Source organism: Notothenia coriiceps, unplaced genomic scaffold (assembly GCF_000735185.1).
Source record: "Notothenia coriiceps isolate Sejong01 unplaced genomic scaffold, NC01 NC01_scaffold00015385, whole genome shotgun sequence".
In the NCBI taxonomy this organism is placed as follows: Eukaryota; Metazoa; Chordata; class Actinopteri; order Perciformes; family Nototheniidae; genus Notothenia; species Notothenia coriiceps.
In genome coordinates this window covers 3234-22395 of record NW_011348086.1, presented here as the reverse complement: position 1 = coordinate 22395, position 19162 = coordinate 3234, and the positions used below count along the sequence as shown (strand labels likewise).

Below are 19162 nucleotides of genomic sequence, written 5' to 3'. Positions count from 1 at the left end.
AGTGTGTTTGAAATATCCCATATCTTGATCTGATAAGATTAAGTAATACCAAGGGAATAAAATTAAAAATAACAAATGATTTAGAACTCTACCACCCTCTTTAGGATAAGCAAAATAATTACATAATTCTTCAGGAAATCAGTCATTTGTTAGTCTGTTAGCCGCAGGCCGAAGGGCGAGACAAATTCAGCCATATAAATGAATACGCAGAGAAAAAAACTCTCTTATCCAAAATATTCTTTAATTAAAACTTTTTAACGTATCAAACAAGCTGACTAAACTCTGTCAACAGAAACAAAAATTGTAATTCATACATTCAATTTATTTTGCCAGCTGATAAACAACCGTTTATATTCAACTAATTTAAATCCATGTTGATTTGCTGGCCATCTTTTTCTTCCCTGTCTTATGAGTGTGCATGAGATAAACAAAACAGGGACGCACTCACAGAAAAAAAAGTACTTTCTTTGGACCGTCATGCAGATTTGTAGTTTAGAGATAGATCATTTCAATGTTACTATCTTCTCCACTGTTAAATAAAATATGATGATGTTCCTGTTATTTTCTACTTGAAGCTTTAAGATTGTATTCACAATAATACTAGAGAGTGGTCTATGATTTTCGAAAAGGTCCCATCTATTATGGATGCTTGTTGCCAGTTGTTATTTAAACATTTAAAGGATGATGATCAAAGATGTGGTGAGGGCACACAGTGCGAGCTGGCAGACTATTGACTGAAGTCATCGACAGACTACTGACTTCACACACTGTGTCCTGTCGAGTGCATATTGTGTTAAGATTGCATTAATTAAGAATTGCAAAAAGAACATGTTTAGATAAAGTTTTGACATAGTAGGTAATTTTGCATACTATACATATCCCTTCTTATCCCATCTCTAAAAGAAGACACTGGCTATTGATGTTTTATTTTCACTTATAACACAGATAAAGTATTCCACTTAGTCAAAATGAACAAAATGGAGACTTCACACACGGCGCAGGCCTGTGGGTCTATAGGACTCCACCTTGTTACACTCAACCACTTCCCCTCAACGGTCTGAAGGCAGGAAGAGAGGAGAGACAGAAGAGGAAGAGACACAAAGGGGGATGGGCTTGTTGTTTTAATTTAGAGTTACACAAATACAGAAGTGAGAAGTTTAGTAGACACCCTCCAAATACAGAGGCTGAGAGAGAAATTGGAAGCGAATCCAAAAAAAGACTTTGCAAACTAAAAAGAAGTAGTGCTAAAAGGAAGTAGGCAAAGGGCTACATGTAGTCATGGCTCCTTGGACGAGGACCACAACAGAGCGGTACGGTGTAGGTAAGTTGGTTTGTGTTAACGTTTGGGTGTCTTTGTGTGTGTGCGTTCAAGCACTTACATGTTGGTACAGTGTCTATCCGTTAGGTGTGATTGTAACCAATCTATGCTATCAATAAGAATGAGAGTAAAATATATGCCCTTCACTTCCTGCTTAACAGGATGTGAGCAGGTGCTAGTGGACACACATAACTTTAGGATATACACATTACAAGTATATCCCCCAAAATAAAACAAATCCTAAATTCATATTCACCTTTAAACTTCAATACAACTTAACTCGTAAGAGTTAAGACTATGTGGGGAATAAAATCAAGAAATGCATCTCTCTTTAACTAATGCATAAATAAGTGGCAGTGAGTAGGCAATCTTCATGCATTTCACATTATTCTTTGCATATTTTTTAGAAAATAACTATTTTAGGTTTTGGAAAGATTGATTTTTGCTTCAGGAACAAATCGTAGACAGTTAAAGCATAACGTCTCAGTACAATCTGTAGTTATCTGCTGTGTGGGTTGAATATGGTCGAGCTGATCAGCATGTGTTGCCGTTAGATATGCGATGCAGACACACAGGAATACAGATTTATGAATTCTAATACAGATTGTTATGGCAGAGCTTCACTGCCTTGTTGCACACAATGCCTTGATTAATCAGTTGCTTGAAATAAATACGAGATTTAATTTGCATTGTATAAAAAGTAAGGGAAGTTGTTCTACTGCTTGAAGATTGACAGAGAAGAGGGTAGTGAATTTATATAGGTCATTTGTATCTGTTACTAATAAGATTACTGATTAAAGTGTTGCGGACCTTCTTTATAGAGAATAACATATTCCTGGACTGTATAAGACTACAACACAGGAAGTGGAGGAAGAAAGTCTGAAGCTTTTGTTTTTTTAGTTCTAAGCCTTAAATCTAAATACTGTAAAAAACGCATAATCTTGAAATTATATAAACATGTGTCTTAATTTTCCAAAAAGTATGCATTTCAATGTATTACAGTCAACAATAAAATAAATGGTGATAGCAGTCATTTCTGCGTAACTGGTTAAGTGTCTAATCATTAAGAGAGACCAAAGTGGTGCAGACACACACAATGTCTACAATTTGTGGTCTTGTCAGATAGTATTTTAGTAGACCTTTTTGGACATTGTCTATTTGAATGTTATTTTATTTTTTTACTTTTGTTATTTATTGCTCATTATTTAAAACATTAAAAACATAATTTCAATGGGTTTGTTCTTGTACAGTATATGAAAGCCCCTTGCATTGACTCTGTGGTTGAGATGTTCCTTATAAATAATGCTGCCTTGCAATTTTTATTTTATTTTCTCTTAATTGACCTGACTGTAAATCCTTTGTTGGTGCAGTGACTGAAGAGGTCATGAAAAAGGGAGAGATGAAGAGCCGTTGTCAATAATAATGTAGGCGTGAATAAACATACGGCTCTGTTGCTCATTGGTTGCTGTTTTGGTGGTTTGACAGGTGATCCGTGCTGCGCTTTGGACCGGTTGAACTGAGCTAGGCTAGCCTTTTTCAACTTTTGTTTATCTAGGGCTAGGCCATATGATATTAAGCTATGAGTAGTTTTCCTTCATTGACATAACAAAAAAGCGTTAGGCGTTTGCTTTAGCCCTTATCACACAGGACAACTTTTTTGCCGTCGACTCGTTTCTCAAGAACTGGTGCACTTCACCAATCGGGCTAGCTTACTTTAGCTAACATTCATAACATGATAGCAACATACAGTATTAACCCTGCCCAGCTAGTATTTGTTTGTTTATGAAGTTTGTTTTGAATAATAGTGCTATTAAACAATGAACTATCATATATGCCCCTTATCAGACTGTAACCATTTCATTTTTAGTTAAGTGGAATTTTTTCGGCAAAGGAGAAAAGCAGCTTTCCCTTGAGGTAGGAGATGCGGTCCAAATCCAGGAGGTCTGTGATGGTAAGAATAAATAAATATATTAAATATTGCGCGGTATGCAATGCATCATAGCATAGAAAATCATATTATGCAACAAAGATCACAGTATGGCAGAAAACTGATATTGAGTTTTTCTTTCAGGATGGTACAGAGGCCACCTGGTCAGGAACAAAGTCGTGTGGGTAAGAGCTCACACACATTAACCTGTATTCACACCAGACTGTGCATCACATTGATTTGATCAGAAAGGTCATAATAACACATTATGCATTTCCTTCAACTAGCTTTATTCAACTGAGAGATATTTGTTCTAGTTTTGTGAAAAGGAAAGGTGAGAGCTGCTCTCATTTATGTACATATCTCGCTTATTACTTGTTCCTTTGCAGGGAGTGTTCCCTGCCAGTTTTGTCCATCTTAGGGAGGTTGTCGTTGAAAAACGAGGGTGAGTGAACTTAAGAAGTCTTCATCTGACTCCGAAAATGATGTTCTTTGAATATTTTGTCATATTTTGTGTGCTGTATGTCTGCCTACAGAGGAGAGGAGGTTGTGCTGTCTGCAGAGATGCCCTTGGTGAAAGAGGTGACCACCACTTTGAGGGAGTGGGGAAGCATATGGAAGCAGCTCTTCGTGGTAAACAAACAACATAGAAAAACACTTATTTTATGTGAACGTGTGTATATCTGGGAGTAACAACATATATCTACCTATCCAGGCCAACAAGCGGACGCGTGTGAAGCAGGTCCAGAGGCTGATGTGTGAGCTTATGGAGTGGCGTTCCCAGCTCCTGTCTGGCACTCTGCCTAGTGACGAATTCAAGGAGCTCAAGCAAAAAGTCACCTCGAAGATTGACTATGGCAACAAGTATGTCTGGTCCAAATCAAAATAGCTTGTTTAGATTGGTCAATGTTTGAGCCAATTTTTGTAAACCCTTCTGTTGTCCTCCCTTACCTTTCCACATTTTTTGTAACAGAACTTTTCAGACTCTTCTCCCCTTATCGTTATTTCCTCCAATCCCTCACTTGTTGCCTTTTTTCAGTCCTTTGTACACTTTCCATCCATCTCCCCAATCCTCACCCGAGCGGTATCTCCTTCTTCCCACTACAGGATCCTGGAGCTGGACCAAGTGGTGAGAGACGAGGATGGGAACATCTTGGACCCCGAACGGGCAAACGTCATCAGTCTTTTTCGGGCCCACGAGGAGGCTACAGCCAAGATCAATGAGCGCATCAAAGAGGAGCAGGTAAGGACGAAAGATGAGAAGGCAGGGCAGTGGGGAGCAGATAAAACAGAACCCCATGATGAAATCACACAAAGTTTCAAGGGACTTCTTTGATATATTGCTATCGTTTCACTGCACTATACTTCCCAGAGGTATCCATGGGATTTTCAAAGGGAAACTGTTCATGGGAAAAAGCTGTCATCAACTAGATAAAGGTGGAATCACAGTTTTGTCATTTACTTTGTTTTTATGATAAGAAAGTAGCTCAATTAAACGTCATCTGCATGAAAATGGAAGATAATATATTTCACTTAACAATCATGTCTGCGAGCCAAGCTTTTCGATTTCAAATTGTCTTGACTTCACTGCAGCTCTGTAAATCCTGTGCTACATTTGAACATTGATTAATTAGCAAAAGGAGAATGTATTCCATAATGATATTCTTTCTCATGATTTGATTCTCCTTTACAAACCCATAATCTTCATGCTGCAGTTGGTATTTCGCAGAATTAAGTAGTTTGCAGTAAAGGCTTTCGACAGACATTTTGTCCCAAGTTAACCTCCTTTAACTAATGTCCTCCCCTGCAGTCCAACATCCAGACGGACCACAGCGGGATCTCCGCACGGATCCAGTCGTCCCCCACCCACAGCCTCTACGTGTTTGTCAGGAACTTTGTCTGTCGCATTGGAGAGGACTCGGAGCTCTTCATGTCCCTATACGACCCTGTCAAACAAGCCATTATCAGGTTTCACTTTTCCTTCTTTCTTGGCTTTAGTTCCTTCCCTCCTACAGTGAGCTTTAAAAAGTCTTCTTTTACATGCTGCTGTTTTTCTTTTCACTGTTATTCTCTTTAATGTATTTTTTTAAACGCATATTTGAAGCCCCAGATTCATATGCAAATTTAAATGTCTGGGTTTAGCCTTCAAATTAAAATGATGTTAATGTTAAAGTCTGGCAGATTTAATTCATCCCACTGCCATGCAGTTGATTCGATTTTGTCGTGTAGCTTTGTGTCACTTTGAGATAGAAAACAAGGTGCATGACTATGAATAACTATTGTTGTTTTTTTAAACAAGATGTCTTCGTAAGGCACGTATTGACAGGATTTAGCTTTAGCTTCGTGAAGTGGTAGATTTAGCCAACGCTATAATCCTCTCATACCCATTCACTGACTGGATTTATTTTTTACCATACATTCTTTCCTTACGTTACATGTCACGTGTTAGACGCTTTTATCCAAAGCGACGTTCAGTGGGCAATCCCCACAGGAGCAATTTGGAGTGAAGTGTCTCTCCTGCAGGGTCACAACGCCATGCTGACAGCAGTGGGACTCAAACTTGCTATCCCCTGATTCGAAGTTCAGCGCACCATTCCACTGAGCCACAGCCTCCCGCAGCTGTATATATATATCTCTCTTTCTCTGCTTTTGTCCTTCTCTGCTCCCTTTTTGAACCCCACTTAATTACAACAAGGGGATGCAAAAAGAAGAATACAAAAAACACAAATTATAGGGCAGCTGACACTGACTGGCAGTGCTGTGTGGTGGCTGACAGGGTTGATGCTAAGCCCTGTCACTCACTGTCATACTGGGTATATCTAGGTCTCAGCCACTGCAGCTGCAAGTATTAAGATAGAGCATGATCGATCATGTTTTTTTCAACATATATCTTTCACTGTTAAATCTTCGCTTACTTTATTCTGGTTTCTTTTTTTCTGTCTGTGTTCTTGTTATACTTGTGTGAATACTGCTTTATGTTTTGCTTTTTATTTTTGTTCTACCAACTCCCTCAACTTTTTTTTATATGTCTGCCTCTCTCCGGCAGAAATGCTAAATATTGGATTTTATGATGGGAGACTTTTTCTCTGCTTTGATCCACCCTGCTGAACCCATGTGTCTGTCTTGCTGTCTATTTTTCTTTACTGTCAGTGGCTGGTGCTCGCATGACAGGAAAATGCTTTTGGGAATTATGGGATGTATTTTTAGAACAGGTTTTAATTGTTATTCAGCTGCACTGGGTAACATTAATGGATCCACATGCCTGTCAGGGAACATTTTAGCTTTAGCATTTCAGAATGAATGTAGTTTCCCATCAGTAAATATACTATGCATATGGTAAAGCCCATGTGACAGTGTGCACCAGCCTGATTCGTTGGTTTGAGTAGTGGTGTTAGTAAGTGCAATGCATTCATAGATGAGTAATGACGACTTACATGCTAATAATTTTCTTGTATTAGTAATACTTCTTAGCACAGATTCTTTTAATAATCTCTAGAGCTAGTCAAGAACATCAATAAGACACTTATAATTAACATATTTAATACTTTATGACTGTTAATATAGTACTTCAGGAAGCATTGTGTGTTTGCCAGTATAGACATGGAACATTATGAATGCATTATATTTCGCAGTGAATGCCTGCATAACGCACTATAGATGTAATTTTCTTAGAAATTCTTGTTGATTATATTTATTAAAATGGTAATTGTTGATACTATGTCTCGCTGTATGTTAAACTAATGTGAGTTATAGCTTTGCAGAACACTAACAACAGTTCTTGTCATGTTTTTGCAGTGAGAACTACTTAGTTCGCTGGGGCAGCAAAGGATTCCCGAAGGAGATTGACATGCTGAACAACCTGAAGGTTGTCTTTACAGTAAGTGACCACAGGAGGGCACTGTCTCACTGTTCTTTACATCAAAATACACTGTACTTAATAAGAATGAATGGGGTTATTCCTTCTAAGAAGATTGCATTGTTTTTCATTTCCTTCCTCCCCCTCTTTCCCACCTACCCTTTCCCCCCAAACTCTTCTCTCCTCTATCTATTCATCCTTGTATCGGTTATTATCACATTCATCGTGCACTTCTTACTTTGCTTTTTGTTCTCTCTGCTTTCCTGTCTCTCTTTCTCTCCACCAGGACTTGGGAAACAAGGACCTGTGCAGAGAGAAGATTTATCTGATCTGTCAGATAGTGAGAGTGGGCAGGATGGACCTAAAAGAGACTTTGAACAAGAAGTGCACCCAAGGCCTGAGGCGGCCCTTTGGGGTGGCAGGTACTATAAGATCAGCCAGTGCTGTTTAGTTTTGGTCAAAGTTGTTGCTAAATGTTTTATAATGAGGGCAATCAACCATTAAGATACAAATTCAAAACTCTAAGAATCCTTCAGGTACATTATCTTTTAATAAGCCCAACCATTTGAAATGCTACTGCCAGTGTTTCCGCCAGGGGGGCGTCTTGCCGTCATTTGACGGCCTTATTCAGCTCGGAACGCCCTGAACTCGAGCCCAAAAAAAGACGCCCTCTCAGCCCTGGTCTGGCGGAAACACTGGCTACTGCATTGGCCTGAAATAAGCCAACCCCTTTTTTAAAAGCTACATAGAGAAATAAGACGTTTTTTGTTTGTATCCTTAAACATGCAAGCTCACTAATACAGCCACAGTACTTTTTAGTTTTAGCACTAACACAACTAAAATGTTGATGGTCATGGCCAGACCCTCAGGCTATTATTGGTCCCACTAGCTCCAGTCTGGTCTGTTTTGACTAGTGTGTGATAACGATTTATATGCAAGATGTTCACATGTCTAACATTTTTGACTGATGTGAATACAGCATCAGGAACTACTCTTTATAATTGTTTTGTTTTCTTTGTTCACTGTCACACTTGTTTTTTTGTTCTTGGCAGTGATGGACATCAGTGATATCATCAAAGGGAAGAATGAATGCGATGAAGAGAAGCAGTTCTTTATCCCATTCTTCCCGTATGTTGTATTTCCCTCTTTTACTATCAAACACTCCATGTAATTCAAAGCAATATTGCATTTTTCGTGTGAAGGTTTCAGCATTTGTGAGACTTTTTTATTAAACAATTTCTATGGGTTTTAAAGTGTGTTTTGTTTGGCTCCAGGGTAGTTGCTGAGAATGACTTTCTACACTCCTTGCTGAACAAAGTGACAGCGTCACGAGGAGACAGTGGCGGGCAAGGTACGCTTCTGCATTTACCAGCTTCTCTCTCTGTATCCATGTGTGAAAGCCAGGGGATTTTTCTGGCAAAGTAAGTGGCCCTGTATGCTCTAAAGGTTCCCACTGGACTGAGTACGCTGCAGCCAATTGTGGTGAGACAAAATGGCCATGTCTCATCACATCCTCACCTCTTCTCTCTGCTCTGTGGGTGAGAACGGAGGACATTATCCTGATGGATAGCATGAGCCCTCGAGCCGATGTTTTCATATTACTTACCCTTTTTTTCTCCCTCACAAGGTTTAGTCTCGCTGCCCACTGCCCAATGTATATGGCAGACTGTGACAGCCTCTATGGGTGGCACCTCATAGACGTAGCCTGCATGTCGGACTACAGTGTCATATCACTCAGCTTTATCTTTCCTCACGCTCCTGAAAGCCCTGGGTGTAACCTAGATAGGAAAGGACGAGCAGATATGGAAGGAGCACCTGAGGCCGGCCGATGTCTGTTCTTTCCATTACTCACTCCTAATCTCTCCTTCCTCTCACTCATTTTTCTGCCACAGCACACACTGACACACATATCAAGAGTAATCCCTGTAGGTATGCTTTTAGCCTTGAACATGTGGGTTTGTGACACAGTCCATGTACTATTGTGAAATGGCTCATCCTTTTCCATGCTTTTTCCCATCATTTCTCTGAAAGATTTGAGAGCCCATATTCTTTAGGACAACATTCCTCCCCCCCCCCTTCTTTTACACCCCTTTGACAAACAGGAGACAGAGGTTTTATAGTGTTATTGATTAGTCTAGTCTGTAACAACAGAAGACATTTTCACATCCGCACATCACCTTGAGACACTTTAACATTATGCTCCTCGTATATAAACACTTAGATTTTACAAAGTGGATCTCACTTTATGTTCATCTGTCAAGCTTAAGTGTTTTAGGGATGCTGAAAACCTCTTAAAATGTTTTCATGAATTAAGATTTAATAGTAGAGGGCCTTGAAATTCTTTTTTCCTTTCTTTGGCTTTAATTCGATTTTACTTACCGGCAGAGCAAAATAAAAACTCTCTGGATCCCTTATTTTTAGAATCAACCGAAGTGGCAGCAATTTCTTCTTAAATGTTCTGATATTCGGTTCCACAAAGTTCTGTATTAAGTAGCATTGAATTACAAACTTATAGCCCAGTGTTTTCCTATAAGCTGTTTTGGGTGCTCAACTTTGTTCCCTATTAAAGTATTACAGGAGAATGTGTTTATATTCCTTGATTGTGGCACTGAACAGTAATGAACACAACATCTTCAGTAGTTACCAAGGAGTCAATAAGCGATAAATCAGTACAGGGATGGATATCGGATACTGTCCAGTTGATATGATATCTTTTTTTTGATAATAATGGACATCTAACCTTAAACATGTTTTTATTGTATTCATGTTTCTGTGGTCTTGTTTTTTTTTCCTCTTTTTCTTGTGAAGCACTTTATGAATTGTATTTCTGAAAGGTGCTATACTAAATAAACGTATTATTATTATCTTAAAATTCCACAAGGAAATGTTGCTTCTTTACAAATGTATTGCTTAGTTATTATTATTACACTTTAGATTTGTGTCATCTTTCTTAAGAGACACAAGAATCTTCTGATGATCTAAAGGGGCTTATCATTCATATGTATTTTTAAGGAAAGTCAACACTGCTTAAGAAAAGGGAATAAAAGAATCGTCCCATTGTAAACATCCAGTTTTTTACTTATGAACCTGAGGAATGTACATGGGTAGAATATGAATCCAAAGCCTCTTTCTCTCCCCTGTCTCCCTCCAGGTCTGTGGGTGACTTTGAAGACTCTGGTCGGGGACATAGTTCAGATCCGGAAGGAATACCCTCACCTGGTGGACCGCAGCACCGTGGTGGCCCGCAAGCTGGGCTTCCCGGAGATCATTATGCCGGGAGACGTGCGCAACGACATCTACCTCACCTTACAGGGCGGCGACTTCGACAAATACAACAAGACGACACAGAAAAACGTGGAGGTCATCATGTGGGTCTGCGATGAGGAGGGCAAGGTCATACAGGTGAGCAGCACGAAGAGATGAGGCTGCGGACACACGCGCATATTTAAAGAGAAAAGGGATTAGTGTAAACACACATTGATTTGTGTGTCTGGGATTTGAGGTGGAGTCTGCAGGTAAGAGTGTGTGTGCCTGTGTACCCTATGTGTAATGTTTAAGAGATTGAGTTGGTTTAGGCCACTGAGCAAACACGGCACTGATCAGGGGCTTATTCACCCCCTCATAGTCAGGGACACAAACGTGGCTTTATCCCAGAATGAAAATCCATTTTTAGGCACACATGGATGAACATCACACACGCACATATGCACACAAAGTCACAAACATAAAATCCTTCATCTCAATATGACACAAACTTTTTTCTCTCTCTCCCTCTTTCCTAGAACTCCATCTGTTTGGGCGCAGGGGATAAGGCGGTCAGTGAGTACAGATCCGTCATCTACTACCAAGTCAAACAGCCCCGCTGGATGGAGACAATTAAGGTGTGTGTGTGTTTGTGTGAGAGGGAGTTGCAGAGCTAACAATTCAAATAAAGTTTGTGGTAGAATTTTACTTTTTTCTATAGAAACTTATTTTTGTTTTCTTGAAGGTGTCTCCATTTCAAACATAACTACCAAGAAAATAAACCTGTAAAGTTTGAATATATGTTCTTATATATTTCCTATAATAATGTGTCCTCCAGGTGGCTGTTCCCCTGGAAGAAATGCACAGGATTCATTTACGCTTCATGTTCAGACACCGCTCTTCCCAGGAGTGTGAGTATTGGCCTCTCCGCCTCTCCACTGCTCCCCTGAGCATTATGGGGCACTGCAAACACCGAATGATTGGGAGCAATTTGGAAAATGGCCCAAGCCATCATTACGCACACTTGATTATACAAATCGCTGCTTTTTATTCCTGCAATGTCTGAATCCTCCCTCCACCTCCTCCCCTTCTTATGTGTTTCTACCCTCTTTAAATGTATAAACCCGTCTCCTTCGTCTCCAGCCAAGGACAAGAGCGAGAAGAACTTTGCCATGGCCTTTGTGCGTCTGATGAAGGACGACGGGACAGTTCTGCAAGATGGACTGCATGACCTTGTAGTCTTCAAGGTCAGAATCAAAAACAGAACCAATGCAGAAAGAAAGCAGACGATCAGGTTCATAGAAAAACAAATCATCATGATGCAAATTTCAGCTCACTGATTTATCTAAAGTGGATGTGCAAGAACCATATCCCATCGTCAAAGCCCCTCTGAGAGTAAAACATGACAGGGTGAGCATTTAATGATGAGAAATGATCCCAGTTTATTTGGATTAAACAGCCATTATTACAATACATCTGGAATAAATGTGTAGGTACAAGTTTAAGTGGCAACATACAAACTGGTAAACAACACAACCAGCGCAATAACTATTTAATGACCAGATATCATTAATAGTTATATTTTCTATAACAGTTAATCAGTTGCAAGTATCATTAAAGAAGACCTAAACATTTAGTGAGTCTGGACCGGAGATTATAGCAACCCAGGTTGAATAAAGCCAAATAGATTTGCTGCCAAATGAGCCAAAGCTAAGATTGAATCCCACTATTGATTAAATGCCAAACGCAATGAAGATTAATTACTCGTGTTACTCTAAAGACCAAATGGATGGTCCCTATGTGCCCTCTTTCTCGATTATCTCTCGTTATCCCTGCATTCCTCTCGATCTCTGTGCCACTCACTCATTATTACTTACTCTTTTGGCATTTAAGAGGGTAGAGTTGAGGTTTGAGCCCCAAACGAATCTGACCTGACCTACAGTACAGTGAATCATATATAAAAAGTATAGTAGGTAAAGTTTAATCACATTAACAAAACGTATACAAAATAGTAATATAAATCAATTTGATGTTGCTTATTCTCATAGTTTCCGTCTTCTCTATGTGTTCGGTCTATCTCTTCAGCACTTTCAGCAAGAAAAATGCTGTACCAACAGCTGGGGTGGTTTTTGTTTGGGTCTAACCTGTTTTCTAAAGTTATGAGTTTACAAACCGAAATGGAGTCAGGTAGAAGTAGATAATGCATTGTGATCACAGAGAACAACTGCTGTGGAACCGGCGACTCCAGGTACTGTTTGTCTTTTGTTCCTTCAGGGCTGGCCTTATAAATCATTGCCAGTGTATCCAACCCCAGTGTCTCGTACTCCTGTGTTTCTATCACGACAGTCTGACTTAACACAGGAAGTATAATTCCCATCCCAATGCTGCTGCGTAGCCATCAACCATCTGTGCCATCATTAGCAAGTTTTAGCATTACTGGTGTGTCAACATAATTGTTTTCATCACAATTTGTTGACCATACTAAAAGTGTGGTCCCTCTCAACCTGAAGAGTATGTATTTAATAAATACATTAATTGTGTTTATTTAATTATCTTTTCGAAGGTTGAGAGAGACTGAAACTTTAGTACGATTACTACATTGTGATGCTGAACATTATTGGGTTGAAAATGACTCCCTTACATTGTATTCTCAGGGTGACAGCAAGCGCATGGAAGACGTGAACTGCTACCTCTCACTGCCTTCGACCCGCAACAACCACAGCGACAACCACAAGGGGTCAGTGCTGAGTCGCAGCTCCAGCAACGTGTCCGGGAGTGGAGGCCTGTCCGTCAGCTCCAGAGACAGCTTCTGCACCTCCACCCTGGTCTGCTCCACCAAGCTCACCCAGAATGGTAGGTGTACAGTATGTGTGTTTCTGTGCGTGGGGGGAAGGTGTGGAATGTTCGAATAGCTCCTTTTTGACATTCTGTTAAAATTCATCAACTCTGGAGACTTGGAAGGGCAAAACATTTATTTCAGAAACATGCATGCACGTACAGTACGCACACACGCTCACAAAAGTTGAAGAAAGGTCACGACAGAAATTATGAGGAGGAACGTATTTGAAATTAATCCTGACATGTTAAAAAAAACATTAATTAACATCTTTCAACAGAGTAATAAGGGCATGCCAAGACAATGAATCATCTGTTGGTTGATAAATTGGTAGAGGACACATCCGCTGCTTAGGAGGTTTCTTTATTTCTGAAAACATGACTGGTCTGAATACCATATTCTCTTGGGCTTACTGTTTGGGAAAGACATATTTCTCTTCAGAACAACAACATAATTAGTAGTGATATGCACATAAACGGCAACCCTGGAGCCAAATTTTATTTTTAGATTCAAAGCTGTCATGGTGACAATAGCTGAAAGGTCCAGTGAGATATAAAGATGTCCAGTCAATTAATAAAGAATCAACTGTATATTAATCTGGTTGTGTGTGTGTGTGTAACATGTTACGGCCATGGGCTATTAAGCACAGGCTAGTGGGAACTGTGTGTATACATGGGTTTGATTAGTGAGGAGTGTGTCATTTTGTCCTACACACTCTGGCAGGCAGCCAGACAAGCAGACTCACACACTGAAGTGCACAACAACAAATACACACACACACACACACACACACACACACACACACACACACACACACACACACACACACACACACACACACACACACACACACAATGCACGTACTTTCCAGACAGTATGGTGCATCAGGCACAGGTGCAGGGAAACAGCTGTTACTGAGGAAGCCAGTCCATCACTATAATGAACATTATCCTGCAATATTAATCACCAGTACCACAAACACACTCAAACTGACACACACACAAAGACACTCTCAGGCATGCATGCACACAGTGTGGTAAGGGGCCACCCAGCAGATGTGCGGCTTGGCTTGGTGAGTCAGGAATTATTGGACAGGAAAAGCAATGAGCTTCAAGCAGGCAGCCCTGCAGGGACGGGGAAATCTGCCCCATGTCAAACTGTGGCAGAATTAATGACAGAAACTGTGGATTTAAATGTTCAGCTTAAAGTCTGAGCAGAGGAACAGGGAGTGTCCACATGACACATCATCACTAGACGAATGGCTGTACTTATACATAAGAGATGGATTTACAAAATAATATCTATGTATTGAATATATTATTTAGTTTAAGATTCGGCAACATTCACATTTTTGTTCTTTCAATCTTTATTATTCTTTCTTACCTCTTGGTCTGCTCCTACTTGTGCCTACTTTCTGCTACAGAAACCTTTGAAATATCAGTGTTCCGCTCCTTAAGGAGATGTGTGCAATGTCTTTCCATGTTCCTTCCTCTTTTTAGTTTTATGTTCTTTCCCTTTGTTTTGGAGAGAATCTTCCAATCCTCTTAAAACCTGCTCAACTTGAAAATGTAACTCCATTGACATATTTTTAGCTTCAAACTTTATTTCTAACTTTAAACAATGCTACGAGACTATGAGACATAAAACCATGAGTTGGCTTTTCATATATTTTAAAGTTTTAACTTTATCACAATTTCCTTTTATGCCCTTTTCTGAGTTTAAAATGGCTGTGAGTTGTGGTGCGTAGATTGTGTCGCATCACATAACCTGCGATGTCCCCAACTTGATCTATTATTTTTACAATTTTTTTCGTACTTATAGTTTTCAGAACTTTCACTTCTCAAGCACGATCTTATATTATGTAGGTTATGCACTAACCAGGACACAGAAGCTCACACACGCTGATTGGATTTTCGTAGTAAGAGCCCCAAGTGGGTAATAAGTATTTATCAGGGAGTCTTGCACAACACTTGATTTTTTAAGGCGACCAGCTGTGCTCATGTCTGGACTTTTTAAGTTTTTTTTCACATTTCAATTTCCAATTTGTATTACTTCTGTATTACTTCATCTGCATTTTCTGCAGGAAATTCCATTACTAGTTTTATTGTGGCTGTAACTAACAATAACTTTACTGATTCATTAATTTATGGTTACTTTATGTACGTGTATCAACAATTTACCTTGTGCAAATGCTATTTACATAAAATGGATAAATAACAGATACAGGAGTCTAGGCATGCTTCGTATATAGAGTATTATGTACATCCAAACCACAAAGTATTAATTTCACAAAGATATGAAATGGAGAAAAGCAGCAGATTGCTGAATATCATATTGTTGCCAATCTTTTCTGTCGATTAGACCATATATTAAGTATTTTGTACAACTCTTATTTCATTGCAGCATAACTGCTTATCAACACCAACTTCTTATCTTACTAATTATGTTAAAAGTGCAGTTTATATGTATTCTGAAGAACAAAGGGGAGACACACTGTCACATGTTCAAGGGAACACAGTGAAAATACTCAATTGAGAAAATTACAGTCTTTAACGATGCATTTGGAACACATTTCCATTTTAACAGCTTTAATCAGCATCTAGTTTTGAGCTAGGCAGCTGCGTTTAAGACAGCTGAACAGTAAATGTACTCTGTGGGTCTCTTCTCTCCAGTGGGCCTGCTGGGGCTGCTCAAGTGGAGGAGTCGACCCGAACTCCTCAAAGAAAACCTTGAGAAACTCAAAATGATTGATGGAGAGGAGGTGGTCAAGGTCAGTGCTGTGAATACAAGTGTGTCTTTACATTAAGTGTGCAGACTGACATGTGTGTGATCTCACTCTCTTCTTCTGGATGTATGGGTTTTAGTTTCTGCAGGACACTCTGGATGCCTTGTTCAGCATCATGATGGAACACTCTCAGACTGACGACTATGACATACTTGTTTTTGACGCCTTGGTGAGTTTGTGGTGTTTGTTTACACAGATAATGTCGTGTATGTCTCTGTTTGTGTGTGGCCTGTCACCAGATACAGCTGAATTTGTGACATCTTGGCGTACCTATCCACCTTTTTCTAAATAAACATGTCTATCAGATGATTGTGCATAACTTCCTATCTGCCTTGTAAATGTATACTCCCATTTAACCATGTAGCTCTCTCTGTCTCTCTTGTGTCTGCCAGATATACATCATAGCTCTGATTGCTGATAGGAAGTTCCAGCACTTCAACACAGTGTTGGAGGCCTACATCAAGCAGCATTTCAGCGCTACACTCGCATACAAGTAAGTCACTTCCTGGATCACAGACCACTTCCTTTCATCTCATTCTGTTTCAGAGTTCATGCGTTTCCTGAATGACAGAAGCCACTGTTCTCACAATGTGTTCTTGTTGCATCATATTGTAATGTTTTATATTCTGAACAAAATGTCTACACCTTTTCTCAGTAGGATCATTTATAAGTGCTCCAAAAATAGAAAGCAAAGACATCTCTCTACTCATCTGCCACAGGAGACTTTATTATCAATTCAACTCAATGAGCTGGCTATTTAAGGGTTAAGTCATTTTACTGTGGCCTCCATAAACTGTCAGCTGAATACTTAATTTGAAACATTTATTCTCCTTTTGTGGGAAAATACAAGCGCTGCAGTGTATCAGCAATGTTCCCTGTTTGCGTTTCAAATGAAGGGTTATCTGATCTTTCCCCACCCCTTGGCATTTACGAAATCTTTAAAATCCCATTAGATAATAAAAAAATGCTCTGTCATCAAGCCAAAAAACAGATTGTCTTGTCTTTCTTATGCCCTTGCCACACGAGGACGAAAACGATAACGGACCGCAATCGTTATCAAAAAAAGTCTTCCGTCCACACGCAACAGGCACCAGAAACGTGTCCGTTCACACGAGACCGCTCGAAAGCTCTGGAGACGCTGTAGTACATATGCCAGGCCTGTAAGTGGCGCTGTACTCCTACTACAAAAGCAGCGAAGAAGACTTCCCGCGCATGGTTGCCCTTCTGTTTATTCTCCGCTGTAGCTCTTTTTCTCGCTTTGCTCCTGCTGTAAATCTCTCCGGTAGTCCACCAGCAGATGAAAAACACCCACCTCTCCGCCTCTTCCAAGGGACGAGGGAACCGTGCAGCAGAGTTTCAGTTCAACATGTCCGTTAAAGTTTAAATCTTCCGGACAAAATTAGAAAAGTGCCGGTCAAAGATCTTCTTTGTTATTTATTGAGCTTTAAAACAAATCGATATGATTCGATATAATAATAATATAAGAATAATACACAGAGGAAGGAGCCTCTCTTTTCCTCCCCCTCTTCTGAGAGCCCAGCAGCTGATCTCAAAGCACGCTCCCCTCTCCTGCAGGGGGGCATGGTCAGCTGCAGCTCATTTGCATTAAAGCTACGTCACAGATTCAGCCCTTGCAAAAACAGGGCTGGAAAAGAGCAATTAGAGCGAAATGAGGCATGGCTAAAATGCATGATCTGTTTGGTATTTTGAAGAAAAAACTTACNGCTCATGAACACACACACACACACACACACACACACACACACACACACACACACACACACACACACACACACACACACACACACACACACACACACACATTGTGTGTGTGTGTGTGTGTGTGTGTGTGTGTGTGTGTGTGTGTGTGTGTGTGTGTGTGTGTGTGTGTGTGTGTGTGTGTGTGTGTGTGTGTTCATGAGCACATCAGCACTTGATTAATTGGCTCCATTGAGTCACACAGTCATCCTTGAACAACAGAAGGCTTACAAAGTGACTTTTCTAAATAAAGTGTTGCTGCTATGACTCCTAAATTCCCCTACATTGTATCTTATCTTATCTCATCTTATCGTATACGTGCTTTTAAAGTGACTTGATCTAGAATTGAAAATTCTTTATCTGAATCAGAGAATACCTAGTGTGAATAAAGCATCCACCCCCCTTATCTTTACATTGTCTTTATATGATATAGATGTAATGTGTCTGCCTAGAAATAATTACCTGCTATATCCTGCAACTGCCACAAGGGGGCAGCAGTAACTAACATAAAGGACACCAGTGTGCGTCACAGTTTTCTCAAAGACGAATTGTACATTTCATTGCATGAGTATATCAGATTTAGCTGGTGGGTTATGTGCCAAAATGATAACCCTCTGAACATAGGAACAAAAAGTAATTCGTTGTTAAATTAAATGTGCCATATTCTTTAAATGTAAAGCATGAGGTAAGGGTGTATTTTCTGTACTATCTCTGTGTCCAGCTGGCACCCATCCGCAGTGTTAATGTTAAGAGGAGCTGTGACGGCCCAGCTGAAGTGAAGCCACTGGCTCGCAGGCTGCAGGGGACTCTGCTCTACCAAGAGCTTTCCCACAGAGTTGCCAACTGAAGGTTTGCTTTATTTACTGGTCTGCGATTACAGCAGCAGTGCTGGGTCAAATTAAATGTAGTGGCAAGAGTAGCATTTAATTTAAAAGATGCAGTGTGAACATCACTTGTTAAGGATGATTAAGTGTATATTGTGTTCGTTCAAGTAATCAGCCTTCAGCAGCCTCTCACTGTGACCAATCAGCAACATTTCTGTCGTGGAGCAACATGAACAAGAAAGCTGCATGCTGCCATTCATCTGAGCTACACTCTTTTCTACAGAAAGTATACAAATGATGTAGTATAGTATATCAAATATATTAAAGGACAATCTTGACAAATGTTATAGCACAATAGTTGTTATAACACTTCACCATAAAGCTAATTCCAATTTAAAAAAAGAAGGTGCAGTACAAATTGCAATGATAAAGAAATATAAAAGGCAGATTCTATAGCAACATTAAAAGCAAAGCAGAGACAACATTTAACCATTTCACATGTGATCAATTCACACAAGGCACAGGTTGCTCACGGACATTTAACGTACAATTTAGCATTTAGGATTCACATATCAAAATCACATTAGAAGTCACAAAATTCCACAATCCTACTTT

The 19162-nt window shown here is 39.8% G+C and overlaps 1 protein-coding gene across 1 annotated transcript; it reads left to right on the top strand.

The window, feature by feature from the left end:
* Positions 1 to 1161: 1161 nt before the first annotated feature.
* On the top strand, positions 1162 to 16458 carry dock2 (dedicator of cytokinesis 2; the record flags this gene model as incomplete). The annotated part of the gene is made up of 20 exons (XM_010775132.1): positions 1162 to 1321; positions 3210 to 3269; positions 3390 to 3430; positions 3635 to 3690; positions 3782 to 3878; positions 3961 to 4109; positions 4353 to 4488; positions 5056 to 5213; positions 7041 to 7122; positions 7388 to 7523; positions 8154 to 8229; positions 8376 to 8452; positions 10253 to 10503; positions 10884 to 10982; positions 11183 to 11255; positions 11488 to 11591; positions 12999 to 13197; positions 15853 to 15950; positions 16045 to 16134; positions 16358 to 16458. Coding segments are annotated over exons 1-20 (2126 nt in total), but the record flags the coding sequence as incomplete, so codon positions are not given.
* Between the last annotated feature and the right edge of the window lie 2704 nt (positions 16459 to 19162).